General features: G+C 36.4%; 1 protein-coding gene across 1 annotated transcript in view; it reads left to right on the forward strand.

Moving 5' to 3' along the window:
* Nucleotides 1-617: 617 nt before the first annotated feature.
* Nucleotides 618-14,702, forward strand: part of LOC134744909 (uncharacterized) — a gene marked incomplete at its 5' end in the record, with an annotated part of 55,641 nt that continues 41,556 nt past the window's right edge. The window contains 2 exons of the mRNA XM_063678857.1: nt 618-824; nt 13,402-13,502. Coding sequence (XP_063534927.1) covers nt 618-824; nt 13,402-13,502 — 308 coding nt within the window. The remainder of the gene's footprint in view (nt 825-13,401; nt 13,503-14,702) is intronic.

The raw sequence follows: 14,702 nt of genomic DNA on the forward strand, positions 1-14,702 counted from the left end.
CACCATATATCACGGTCTTGAGCTAAACGTGTATAAGGCATCACTACATATGCCAAATGATACAGGATCTTAGACCCCTTGTAGGTATACTCATAAAATAAATTAATAGAATGAAGTTGGAGGACGACCGGTCTGGCCTAGTGGGTAGTGACCCTGCCTGTGAAGCCGATGGTCCTGGGTTCGAATCCCGGTAAGGGCATTTATTTGTATGATGAACACAAATATTTGTTCCTCAGTCATGGGTGTTTCCTATGTATATCGTCGCCTAGCACCCATAGTACAAGCTTTGCTTAACACTGATTTAAACTTTCACGATTTTTACTCATTATTATTTACAACGACGGGACTTAATCGCGTAAAATAAGTATTAAATTTACCTCCGACGTTTCGAGGACGGCGTTGTCCCCGTGGTCTCGGAGAAGACTGGCTAAAGTTGAAGCGTCGTTGTAAATAATAATAATAATAATTATATAGATTACACTTTCGAAACTTTATATCAAAGTTTAAAAACTAACTCAATGTATCTTGTTCCAGATAAATCATGCAAAGCAGAAAGCGTCACCGAAGACGAAGAGCGAAACTCATTAACGTCGTCAGATAATCAATGAAAAATGTAACCTAAAGCGATATTCATTGGGTTCAAAATGCTTCGACCGGTGCTCGGCCGTTTGTCTATCGGGGACTTGTTGGTGACAGTGTTGTTTTTGTGTAGGACAATAGTTTGTGATGGACAGTGTCCGAAGTACGCTGAGCGCCCTTTGGAGACGCGGGTGCAGGACGCTTCCATAGTTTTTAGGGCTGTGGTAGTACAAACACATCATCAGGTGAGTTTTATTATTGAGTACCGTAAAACGCGGTGGCTTTAGGAAAATTTGGGGCTACTTTGATAGTTTTAAAACGGCCATAAAATTACCATTATTCATTATTTACTGAAACTGTTCGTGTAACTAGTTAGATTACTGTATATTGAGGTTCACCTACTGTAAAAAATCTTGTATAAAAATATATTTATGGCTTAAAAACTAAAAATTCAAAGTCGCCCCTGTATTTGAAAGCCCCCCTGTTTTACGGTAGTTTCTTTTTAAGTGCCAATATTGTGTCCCACTGTCGGGTAAAGGCCTACCTACTGACTTTCGCCACTCGTGTAGTAGGTAGGTACTTCATTTAGTAAGTACTTGTATTGTATGATTTTGGATTCATGTTACAGACTATTCTATATGAAAGTGGTTAAATATACAACTTGTATGGCTAACGTTAGCGGACTGGAAATACGAAATATTGGATGGTTACATCTTGGAATAAACTGATACAAAAGCGAATAATTTCTAAGTTAGTACCTTCAACCGGGGTTGAAGCTTCAATTCGATTGAAAATAATAGTCAATTTTGTATGATACTATTTGTGTGGGTATTTTTGACGAAATTGTCAGGTACCTAAATCACATTTTATGTTTTGTCCCTATTCACCCCAGCCATCCCTATTCACCCCGGTTGGCGGTATTGATTCTTAAATCAATGTTTCCAACAATGAATCTTGACATCATACCGATTTTGGTCGCGGTTTTGATTTTTGACAGGCACACCTAGACCGGTGGTCACTCATTATTACAAGCTTTTATTAACTTACAATGTGTCTATGTACGAGTGTCACTATACATAGTATGATACAGTCTCTTCCTGCTGTCTGTCTGTCCCTATGTATGCTTTAGATCTTTAAAACTATGCAACGGATTTTGATGCGGTTTTTAGGGTTCCGTACCCAAAGGGTAAAAACGGGACCCTATTACTAAGACTTCGCTGTCCGTCTGTCCGTCTGTTCGTATGTCTGTCACCAGGCTGCTGTATCTCATGAACCGTGATAGCTAGACAGTTGAAATCTTCACTGATGATGTATTTCTGTTGCCGCTATAACAACAAATACTAAAAGTACGGAAACCTCGGTGCGCGAGTCCGACTCGCACTTGGCCGGTTTTTTTAATAGGTAGAGTGATTCAAGAGGAAGGTTTATATGTATAATACATCAGCATTGCACCCGTGCGAAGCCGGGGCGGGTCGCTAGTATGTAATAACTATGTTTGTACGGGTCAAATCTTGCAAGTTAAATTTGACCCACTTCCCGACTTTAATGAAGCAGAAAATCTGCAAACATAATGTAAGTCGGGTGACAATGCAATATTATGGTACCATCGAGCCGATCTGATGATGGAGACAGGAATTGCCTATAGGAACTCTGTGATAAAATAAACGAAACCTAATTATGTTTGGGATTTTTATAATTAGTGTGTCGATGAATATTAGTTGCCTGTGGAAAGAAAAGTACAGTCAGAGGAAAAAGCTTGTAACAAAAATTAAATTTTAGCCAAAAACTTAGTTTTATCAAGAAGATTTACAGTGACATAAACGCGACTATGTTTAGTCCACAAAAATTCTGAAAGCTAGTAAAAAATAAAAACGCATTATTCAAAAACTGAAACCGCAACTTTTAACGTCCGGATACTTCAAACTCCACTTCGCTCGGCATAAAAGAAAACCAACAAAGTAAACAAAAGCTATAAAATATTAAACGGAATTTATGATCAGTGCCTAAAATAGCCGCTGGTCCCGAGAGATTTTTAACGGGATGAGTTGGTAGAATAATGAGGTTATCATTCAACGAGTGATGAATATGAAATCAAAGTAATAAAATGGGCATAATAATGTTTGTCAGAAATACACTTCGCATAACAAGTATCGCAGAAAACTTTTAGTCGAATTATACTTTCGCATAATAAATATATACTTGCAATAATAGTCATTTCGCATAATACTCATGTGGCAGAATTTTCTAAGTGGGTTAGGTTAGGGTTTACTGACAAATAATATTATGCGAAAAGAAATTCTGCAAAGTAATATTATGCGAAAAGCAGTATGCCTAAATTATTTCTGCCAAATGTGTACCAAGTAACATTATGCAATACAAAAATATGTCAAAAAACTTTCTGCAACACAATAGGGAACCTAATAAAATATGTCTTAGTTAATTTTGTATGAAACATACTAAATGAGGCCAAAAATATTACTTTTAAATTACTTCAATCACTGAACTACACAGAGACAGAAGCTATTTTACAAAATGTCATTTAACTGTAGTTTTACCTTAGCTTATTTTAATTTAAAAGTATTAAATGTAAGTTTTAATGTTATGTGATAGTATGACTTGCATATGAAACGAAATTCTGTTATAGAAGTGTAACTGGTCCCCGCGATACAGGGTGTAACCTAGTGCGGGGGCCCCTGGTAACTATGTTTGTAACACTATTAAGAAAAAAAACTATTCTTATTCTTAGCAAATACCTACTAACAGACGATGCTATTACGCTCAGAAATAAATTAAAAGTGGAAAAATTGTCTTGTTTGAGACTTGAACTCACGACCACTGGATCGCTTACCCAGTGCTCTGTCATCTGAGCTTAATTTATGTCTAAAACTGTGCAAGGCCGTAATTTCAATCCTACCCGATGCTCAATCGTGTTTAGGAAGGAGCAAAAAATCGGAAAAAGCCTAGTAATATGCGCTGGGCGTACATCCTGTTGACAATTAAAGGGTTAGGCGATTAATAACGGATATAAAGGGATACCTATTTATAACAATTTGTGTGTCTAATTTTTAATCCATTTTAAACATCCTAAAACACAAACTTTACTAGGTACTAGAATGAAGTCGGTGATAAGTGTTATCCTATAATAATCCTAAATATATATATTTTCAGGTTTACTAATGTATTGCCAAAAATCGTTTCTCAAAGTATTAAGTACTTCCCAAACTATTTAACGCAAATTATCATTTGGCAAAATTTCATTTCGCAAATTTTCATAATCCAACCTAACCTAACCCAACCTAGTACGTCATTTTCATTTCGCTAGTATGGGGTTGGGAAATGAAATGGTTGCGAAGTAAAAAACTTGCTAAAATTTCATTTGGGAAATGAAACTGATGCCATAAGTTTGTTGGGAAGAGAAATTTGGCGAAAAATATTTTGGCTAAACGGCGGTATCCCATATTTTCACGATAAAAAGCATAACTAATGCAAAAAGGCGATTAAACTAGGTACTACTAATCTTATTAAGTCCTAAAGCATAAGGAAGGGTAATGGGTACGTCTCCTTGAATGCTCAAGACGTAAAGTCGCGTCGGACGAAGTGTTTTATTATTAATGAAGGCCTTACCTTATGAAAGATCAAATGATTCCATAAGAAAGGCGAAATGAGAAAGAGTTTCTCGAACACTAATGACAGCTTAATTCCATGTTTTTCCCCATTATACCCAGGTGATTTTCCGGGATTGTATAGATCTTCACTACGCACATATTTCACGATGATCCCCTCACCGTAGCCGCGATAAATCAGCACTGGAAATTAAATTACGTTGCATGCGTAGCATTTCAAGCCATAATTTCGTATTCAATCATACATATCTGCAAATTATAGATTTACCACTTATCACAAGCGGATTGGTAAAATAGTTTTGGAAATAAAATTAGTTTATATAAATTTTTATTTACTTAATATAATACATAATAATCAGCTTCAAGCAACCAATCCGTAGCAAACCATAATAATTACTTCCCGACCGCCTCAGTTAAAGAGTAGATCTGCAGCATGTAAGACAAGAATATTGATTTATGGAGGCTCGAAATTGGTTAATACATAAATATATTTTGCGAGATATTTTTGGATATTTGATCCCTTATCTTACAACCTCTAATAAAAAGGAAGCCAATTTTGCTGCGGATTATTCATCGCTACGCTCTCGATATCCGGGTTCCGGGTCTATTTTAAATTAATGTTTTTTTTTTGGGGTAATACATGCTATCATAATGCATGGACAGTGTGTTTTTCTCCGCCTATGTTCCAGTGGCAATAACCAGATGGCAAGTTTTATTCTCATTTGCGACATGTGCAAAAAAAAATTACACATATTAAATTTGATGTGCTGCAAGCAAAGTGGGCTGCAGCATTGCAACAATACTGATGAAAATAAACCTATATAGGTAGTGGCTCTCTCTGTGAGCTAAAGAGCTCGCGATAAGCTTAAAAATGTAAAAATTAAAAATACTTCCTTGAGTTATTATCACAGCGAATTCACAATGGTCTTAAGTACCATAGACCCTACTGGCGCTTAAGCCCTTTTGCCATAAAGGGCTTTATTTTTATAAAGAATAAGAAAAGGTATTTTTTTGTACATTATAACAGTCTCCTTAAGCCTTTTGGTCAGAAGTCTGATGTACAACCTGTGCGAATACAAACGTAATTTTTCCTGCTTTTTTCAAGATTTATAGGTACGAAAGCATCTTCCCCAAATCAAAACGGAGACATTAGCTAACGCTTCTGTCAATAAGTAGGTATACGCTTTCACGGAATTGTAGGAATCTCCGCCGTGCATCAAGTTTAACAATTAGCTTCTCAGTCTCTCTCTCTCCTCCCTCTCAGTCTGATTAATGTTTCATACGTGATCGTTTGCATAATTGGGTCAAAATTCTTTTCGTTTTCTTGTTTCTGAGCACCGTCACGCTTGTATTTCCGTCTTCTATAAAATAAATAAAAAAAGTCGAATGCTATCGCATGTCTTTCTAGCTGTAGATTATATTTTACATGAGAAAAATTAAAAACTAAATGATAAAAAAAACATACAAAAAGCTCCGTCACATTTTTTGGCGACAAATAGAAGACGACTAAAATAGTTTTGACCCATTTTCATTATGCAATCGTACTGTTTAACAAACTATTGCTGCAATTTATGCTGCCTTTGCGATGGCAAACTTGCCGAAATATCAATGGTTAAAGGGTAGTATTTAGGCTCTCCGTAACATGTCGCGCGAGTGACTAAAAACACGTGTGTGAAACTGCTAAGTTAGTTAAGTTAATATGTCTCACGATAGTTTAAATTCGATTAGTATTTAGTCCTTTCTCATTTTTTACTTAGGTTTAGTTGTGATTTTTTTTTCTATTTTATTGGCATCAAAATTTATTTTGTTTGCGTCTAATATGTAGGTATCCATTTTTATTGTTTTTCATGAATACTTAGCAAAATATTTATTTGATTATTAGGTTTGTATTATGCCGGTGGTGGTTCCATTTTTTTATTATAATACTCAAACCTCCATGATAACAATGAAATAGAGTCTAAATAGGTGTTCCGTATTCCTGTACCCTTACCACGAGTCACTGGCAGTGTCAACACTGACATAAACGCTAACGTCTACGTAACTTACTTTCTATACATCTCGCTCGCACTAATATGTCAGTACGAGCGAGATGCATAGAAAGTAAGTTACTCGTGGTAGGGGTACTAGTATTGCACACATTGCCCATTTACGTTGCTTGAACGGGATTGTACAAATCTCCGTACATCAACAATGATCCTCTCGGGTTAAATCAGCATTGAAGCGGAATTCCAAATCTAAATCTGATTTTGCATTGATATTAAATGCAATGCAACAAACACTTAAATAAGAGTGCATAGTCCGAAAAAACGAGGCAGATTTTAGAGATAAGAGGAGCAAAGAAACGACAGTAATAGATTCAAAAATATCGGTATTTAAGACGAAAGGGGACAACCGCCTTGAAACCGGTTTTCGATACAAACGTACTCCCCATTTTCCTCTGGATATTAACATGATTGAAAATCTTTTTTTGATGTATTCTAATCATAATTTTATTATGCCCGATCGTTTGATTTTTTCGTTGTTTAAATTATGACAAGAGTTACGAGCGAAGAACAGGTTTCATACAAACTTTTAAAAGCTCCTAATTCTTATAATAAAAAAATAAATAAAAAAACAAACGGTCGGGCATAGCTATGATGAAAATACATCAAATTAGGTAACAATATTTTCCATGATATCAATATCCAGGGAGGAAAATGAGGACTAATTTTGTATGGAAAATCGATCGTCCCCTATCCTCTTAACCCTACTGTAAAATCTTACCGAAATCGGAAGATATTTTATTGCGAAAATGAAATAAAAGTAGGTAATTCTACTAAACTTTGTTTGTTACCAGAACACCATTTAAAATCGTATGTTGAAACATTCTGAGACAACAAAAAAAATCTTTCTGATAATTCCAAAAGCATTTTTATCAATGCGCCTCGTTGGAGTAAAGTTTGTAATATCCTTTCACTTCCCTATATGGTAAATCATCATTATGTTGGGTGCGTGCAAGACACACAGCGAGTTAAGTCAAATTAATATTAAGTCTAAACCTTAATTACTTTTGACACGGCCAGACGTGCAGACGGGACATATTACGTGAAAAAGCGCATAGTAGCCATGGTGTATGGAGGACGGGGTAGTGGACTCGCTGGGTAGATATAGCAAAGAAGGCCTTCCGCAGACGGCGGAAAATCGTGCAGAATGGAGGGCCTTGGTGCACAAAACAATGACCTCATGTGGTCGCGACAAAGTCATGATGTGTAGTCATGAGGAAACGAGAAAGAAGACCAAATCAAAATCAGGTTATAAAAGGTGAAACACCGTTCCTGGCATCTGATTAATGTTGCATGCGTTGCTCGTTAGCATAATTTCATATTCCATCGTACTTAACCGACTGGAAATGGTAGCACGTGTACGGGTTGTTCGATTGAAATTATACAACGAGTAGTTAACCTACACTTGCTGAAAAACTAAAAATAGTGGGTAAAATCTCGATTTCTATTTTAAAAAATGTATGATTTTCATGTAGGTAATAGGGGGTACTACTGCAATGTTCTGCCACCAGAGTGCAGCACTAGCCCCTTTAGTTAACCAATAGAGTAACACACACAGTAGTTTAACAGGTTCTTGACAAATTTTCATAGATAATAAATAATGACATTGATGCATGAAGACGGTTTGTTTACAAGGACCTACTGGGAAAAGCGAATCCTAAATTTCGCTATCTGCCTTTTTATCGCTCGAATATGCAAGAGTGACAGAGATGTTAGATTACGAAATTTCCATTTTCTTGTTTCGCGATAGACCCTCAGATTGTGGTAGTGGCGCCCCCTACGCAGAGTTTCGCGTAATATTATATAGTTTAGGTATGGAAACACAAGGTTTTGTGATTCCACGCTTCAATACTAAAAATGGACTAATTGACAATTGCATTAACATCCTTTCATGTCGCGGACAGGTTGACAGCGTCCTAGAAATGATTGCGGACAAGTTTTGTCCTTATATCACATTTTGCTGCGGACTTCATACGCCCGGCAGCACTGTGGTAAACACATTGAGAAATAGATGAAAGGTGTCAATGTGTTTACCACGGTTACCTACCTTAATGTAATTTTTGTAATTTTTTTGTTTAATGTTATCGTCTTAATGTTTGTGTTTTGTTTAATGTTTGTATTATGCACTTATGAGTCACAGATACTCGAAATAAATTAATTTTAATTTAATTTAATTGAATTTAATTTAATTAAGATCATGTAATCCTGTTATTTAATATTTAGATATTTATATCATTGCGAAGTACTGAGTACAGTGAGTACGCTTCAAGTCAAGATGCTTGAAGCACTTGCGAATACAAAGGGAAATACTCTATCAAATTGTTTGTTTTTCGAGGAGTCAGCTTCTGTTTTGATCGTATTTGGTGCTCAGCTTGTTAAAATAGTTTTATTTATTTCCACTATTTGACGCTTTGAAAAGGTACGATGAACTTGTTACAATATTTTTTTTTGTTAAAATCTATTAGATTATATATAGATTTCTCATATAGAATTTGTAACTTTGCAATGGTTCGTTTACCTGATGTGTTTTTCTGCTTGTCAATCTCACATAATCTAACATAAGCATAGTTACGAATTTAAACCAATTACAATAAATTAATAATTGTAATACTTGTATTAGTCAGAACAGGAAAGAAAAAAGGAAACATATATAACAGGGGGACAAATTGTATGTCAGACCTATTACGAAGCTATGTCCTTTACCTCTTGACTAAATATTGTCTATCTCGCTAAATGAAGTCTTGTATGATCTGTCAAGCTGAGTTAAACACAACTCGCCCGGCCCAATTATGTTCAGGACAAGTCTGAACATAGCTTATAAATATTGTATGTTCACTTTTAGTGCTAATATTTGTTGCTTGCAACATTTTAGGATAAGTTTGTCTATGGCGCGCTGTCAGCGCTCTCTTCATTCTGTGCCATAACCGAATGTAGTAGCATAAATGTTTAGCTTTCAATAAAAGTTAATTTCTGTATAAATCTAATCGCAGTTTGATTCAAACATGCGATTGTTGGTAAGAACACAACAAGAAAGAAGAAAGGAAATACATTTATTTAACGCTACACCATAATACATAAAGAAAAAGAAAAGAAAAAACTAAAAAACCAAAAGAAGCTAAAATAGGATCTCCACTTAACATAATTCCGCGGCAATCCGTGGCGCTGACTTTCATAGACACTTAAAACAATGAGTTTGTTAAAACACGTAGGTTCGCCAATTACACACAGAGGTTTATTTGGTTATTTATTCCTATACTAGCTTTTGCCCGCGACTTCGTCTGCGTGGACTTAGTAACCCCAGCTAAAGTAAGAATAGCGGCTGAAGAAAGTCTTATAGCAATCATTCAATTTGAGCATAATATGCACACAAATATTAGGCAACTCATTAATTATCTCAATTCCACCATGATTCCATCCCGCTTTTCGCCCTGTTAAGGGACAATTTTCGGGATAAAAGCTATCCTATGTCTTTCCCTGGGACTCAAACTATCTCTACGCCAAATTTCAACTAAATCGGTTCAGCGGTTTAAGCGTGAAGAGGTAACACACATACAGACAGACTCACATTTATAATATTACTAGCTTTTGCCCGCGACTTCGTCTGCGTGGACTTAGTAACAGCAGCTAAAGTAAGTATAGCGCCTGGAAAATTCTCATAGCAATTCAATTTGAGCATATTAGTCACACAAATTAACAGGCACTTCATTAATTATCTCAATTCCACCCCGCTTTTTACTTTCTTAAGGGATGATTTTCGGGATAAAAACTATCCTATGTCCTTCTCAGGGACTCAAACTATCTCTACGCCAAATTTCAACTAAATCGGTTCAGCGGTTTAAGCGTGAAGAGGTAACACACAGACAGACAGACAGACAGACAGACAGACAGACTTTCGCATTTATAATATTATAAGTATAAGTATGGATTTACTGTCCCTGTTACGCTACAAATACGCTAATAAATTTAACATAACACGAATAAGTAAATAAGTTCACCATGAATCAGCTTAGGTACTCTGTTAATAAAAATATTTTTAGCACAAGCTCTGCTGCTTGTCATAAGCAGAACGGCATGTTCTTGTTCAAAAATGTAGTCGCTTATGCTTGTTTCCAAATAGGAGGACGTATAAGCTCCTTTCATTTATTATATTGCATGCATACAATACATACGAGTATTGTATGTGGTTTCTGTCTGCCTAATATTTACGTGACGCGAGTGAAAAATGTAAGAGATAAGATTAAATAAATTCCGTCCTATTTTTAGGAATTATATTTACCCGTATAACAAAAATAAAAAAGGCGTTTATTATAGCTATTTTCGTATGTGTACCTACCTACCAGTATCTTCGTTCTTCCTTTAATAATAGCAGAGTTATTTTTGGTACAAGTTTCTTTACATTTCTTTGCTTTCTTATACTTTTATAATAACAATTTGTGCCTCGAATTGGACAGCCAAAATAAATATAAACGTATTACCACAAAACGTATGACGTCACTCACGCGTCATATTGTGCCATTTGAACTGTGCCATCAGGATTTTTTTTGAAACTTTTGTAATAAAATTATTGATGATTGTGAAATCATCCATCTTAGGCCCTGTCTTCACTTTCCATCAGGTGTGACTAGGGCCAATCGCCGATCAGTTTATAATAATAATAAAAAAAATATCCTTTCATCTTATTAACATTGGTGACATTCGTCGGATTTTCAATATCTGTACGACCACAGAAAAAATAATAGTATTTACTACAGAAATGAAACTTCCTACAAAACCGAAGTTTGACAGCGATTCGGGGACAAATGATGCTGTCTTTTTCTATTACATGACACTATCCCTTTCGGTTATTTAGGGTTGTCAAAATTCAAGTCATTATCTTATCTGTGGTTTTGCAAGCAAAGGGACGTCAAGTTGTGTCAACCCTAATAATTGCTTGGAGCAATGCTGAGCCGAACGGAACCGAGAATACCCGAAAGGAGTAAAGTTTCTCACCCCTGCTGCTTAAATTACTTTCTAAGATACATCTCGCTTGCATTAATATGCGAGCACGAGCGAGATGCATAGAAAATAAGTAGTCAAAGACTCGTTGTCACAGTAAAATAAATTAGTATTACTGAAAATCCGCAACATGGCGAAGGTCAAATAAAATCGAGTCAGGCTTTAGTTTTTTGTTGTTTCTAAACTCATGGCCATGATTTTTAGAGTTCCGTACCCAAAGGGTAAAAACGGGACCCGATTACCCTATTAATAAGACTCCACTGTCAGTCTGTCCGTCTGTCGGTCTGTCTGTCCGTCTATCTGTCACCAGGCTGTATCTCATGAACCGTAATAGCTGACAGTTCAAATTTTCACTTCAGTTGCCGCTATAACAACAAATACTAAAAACAGAATAAAATAAATATTTAAGTGCTCCCATACAACAAACGTGATTTTTGTTGCCCTTTTTTTGCGTAATGATACGGAACCTTTCGTGCGCGAGTCTGACTCGCACTTGGTCGGTTTTTGTTATACTTTACCTACACTTTTTATAGACTCGTCTGTTAATTAGGTATATAAATAGTACTTTTATTATTTAAACCTATCAAGTCACCCATTTTGGCATCACAGACAAAGAACATACGTTAATGTTGCTACAAGGTACGGTATCTCTGTCCAACGGCCATTAAAAAGCTTCCAAATTCAAAATGCATTACCAGTGCCTGCGAGCTCATTCAATTGTTACCTTCTTGTTTTGTTGAGGTTTTAGCTTAAGTACTTTATGTCTCGCAAATTAGACGAAACACAGGCTTGGCAAAGGCAGAGCTATCATTCCTCTCACCGGTGCCTGATAAAACCAGTATACTTTGATCTCCTATAATGAATTGTGTGAACTGAAATGGAGATCTTACTTGTAGTGGATGATCTAAATGGGATGTGGTTTTATAGTGATGAGAATATGACTAGGCCGATTACGGACGATGCCGTAAAGTGCGGATCTTGTTCAAAAAACGATAATGAGCTCATTTCTCGGTGTATCCGTGTAAGTGGGGGTTCACCGCAGAGTGTATTAACGCTTAGAACTTACAGAGGGCCTACGCAAGTACATACGAAACTATGTTATTTTCTGTGCTGCATGCTGTAAGGGTAGCCTAATGTGACATTATTAATACGTTTATCATTAATAAAGTATATGTTTAAGTTTATGATTTAAATATAATAGGTACACTATAATTAGTATTTAATTTGTAAATAGTAGGTAGTGATATCGTTTAATTATTTTCAAATACAGTACAAAGCCTGCACCAACAAACGTCTCTTTTTGGCCCAGTGGTTGACTGGTAGAGAATGCCTTAAGGCATTAAGTCCACCATTTGTACTTATTTTATGTGCAATAAAGTATAAATAAAAATAAACATTATTTTCTCACCACAGCAGTTCGAAAAGGCTCTCTTCACATTTGAAAAGCTGATGAGAAAGTTGCATTTTATCCACAATAGTGGCAAAGTATCATCATCATCATAATTTAAGAGCTTGATGGCTCTTTTCGGTGGAGTATGCGCCAGTTTTCGCGGTCCCCGGCCAGGTTCTTTAGGTCCCTGTAAGACACGACATTTGCTTTTGCTTTCAGTTGTTGTGTGTACCTTTCTCGTGGTTTTCTTCTTCCTCTTCTCGCTTCGATCTTGCTTTCTAATATAGTGTTAAAGAAAGTGTCTTGTCTTATCAAGTGACTTATCATTTTGCCTCGTCTATTCTCTCTGGTTCTTAGTAATCAGTAGTGACAAAGTAATATGATATGAAGCAAAATTTGAGGCCGTTTTTACACCTAATTCTGTTCCATTTTTCGTGATTGAGTAAAAAACACAAAGAGTACACTCAGCCGCCAAATCGCATAGCCACTTTGTGAATGAATTCATTTATAGTGTGATCATGCAATTTCGCAGCTCGCTGTACAGTCAACATGAATAGTAGCGGATGAAACAGCTCGTACCAAAAAAATTCAAAGAATCGCGTATAATTCAATTTCAACTCTCGACCTCGACGTTTCGAGGACAGCATTTGATTGTCCTCGTGATCTTGGCAATGCCGTCTTCGGAACGTCGGAGGTAATTTTAAAACTTAATTAGACACGATTAATAATGTGTAGAAATCGTTAGTTTAAATCAGATTTTTCTTTGTTTCAGAGTAAAACACTAGATTTGGCGCTAGTGTCAATATACAGAGGAGGTGTGGAGCTTGCCTCAGTCAGTAGATATGCAGGCTCGCCTTATAATACCACAGATAGGTAAGTGACTTCACATTTAAAATTTGCCTAAACGCATAATATGAGTCATTTTTTAAATGTTTTCAACAAAAGATAAATGTTGTATTTATAAACAGTTGTTTTAGTATTTAGCCGACTGCCGTAGCTTATAATTTGGCAAGGCCTAAAGCCATTGACGGATTACAATGTTTTTGTAAAGCCTATAAAGTGTCCCACTGCTGGGCAAAGGCCTCCCTCCAGGCTTCTAAATCCTCTCCTAGGCCGCACACTGTGTTTACGTTGTGGCACCCACTGTCAGACCAATTTGAACGTAATCTGACATCAGAATGATATTTGATTTATATTATTGAGTTATCATGCGTCTCGCCCGCGCCAATACAACGTTTGAATTGGCCTGTGTGTGGCTAGTTTAGCCCAGCTTTGTGGGTGCGAACGTCGTATACAGGGTGATCAATCCAAATGGGTCAATAGGGAGAAGTCAAACTATGAGAGATAACGAAATCTGTTCTTAATAGGAACCATAGCGTCGATTTTAGATTTAATAATAATGACATTCAAACTTTTTTTTAAACTCTTATAAACTCTTTCAAAGCATTTGTCACTATAATTTCCCCTACGTGTTTAGGTAAATTACAGACTTTGCCAAACGATGACCATCTAATACCGAAGCGGTACACCCACATTTCAATTCAAAGTCATTATAGGTAATCTAGTGATTTTCCGGTCAATAACAACTGCTATACGTAGATAATAGAATGGTACGCCGAGAATAGCCATAAGCCGATAATGGGTTAGCTTTTGCTTTTGCCACATATTCGCATTACCATAATGCCGTAATAAAGTTACATTTAGTTTGTTACTGCAACAGTGATACCTACTACGCGCGTCGCAGGAGCGGGAAACAAGCGATGTGTCATTGCTAAATTTAATTTCTGTCACGTTTAGAACGACAACTCCGTCACACATTTAATCACGGAGATTAATTTAAGGTGACATTTGGATAGTGACTACAGCCTTTCTGAGGCAGCATTGCGTCCGCGAAAACTGTGAGATGTACTTACCTGTCGATAATTTGTGTAGTCTTTGCCGCATTGCTATGCCGATTAGAAGGTTCAATCCGTCACTGAATTTATCAAATGCCGGCTGTACACACTCGTCGAGACACCCCAAAACAGGCCGAAAACGAGTGTGTACATACTGCTCCCTCCTCGTCTCGCTCTT

The sequence above is a fragment of the Cydia strobilella genome, chromosome 10 (genome assembly GCF_947568885.1).
Source record: "Cydia strobilella chromosome 10, ilCydStro3.1, whole genome shotgun sequence".
Taxonomy (NCBI): domain Eukaryota; kingdom Metazoa; phylum Arthropoda; class Insecta; order Lepidoptera; family Tortricidae; genus Cydia; species Cydia strobilella.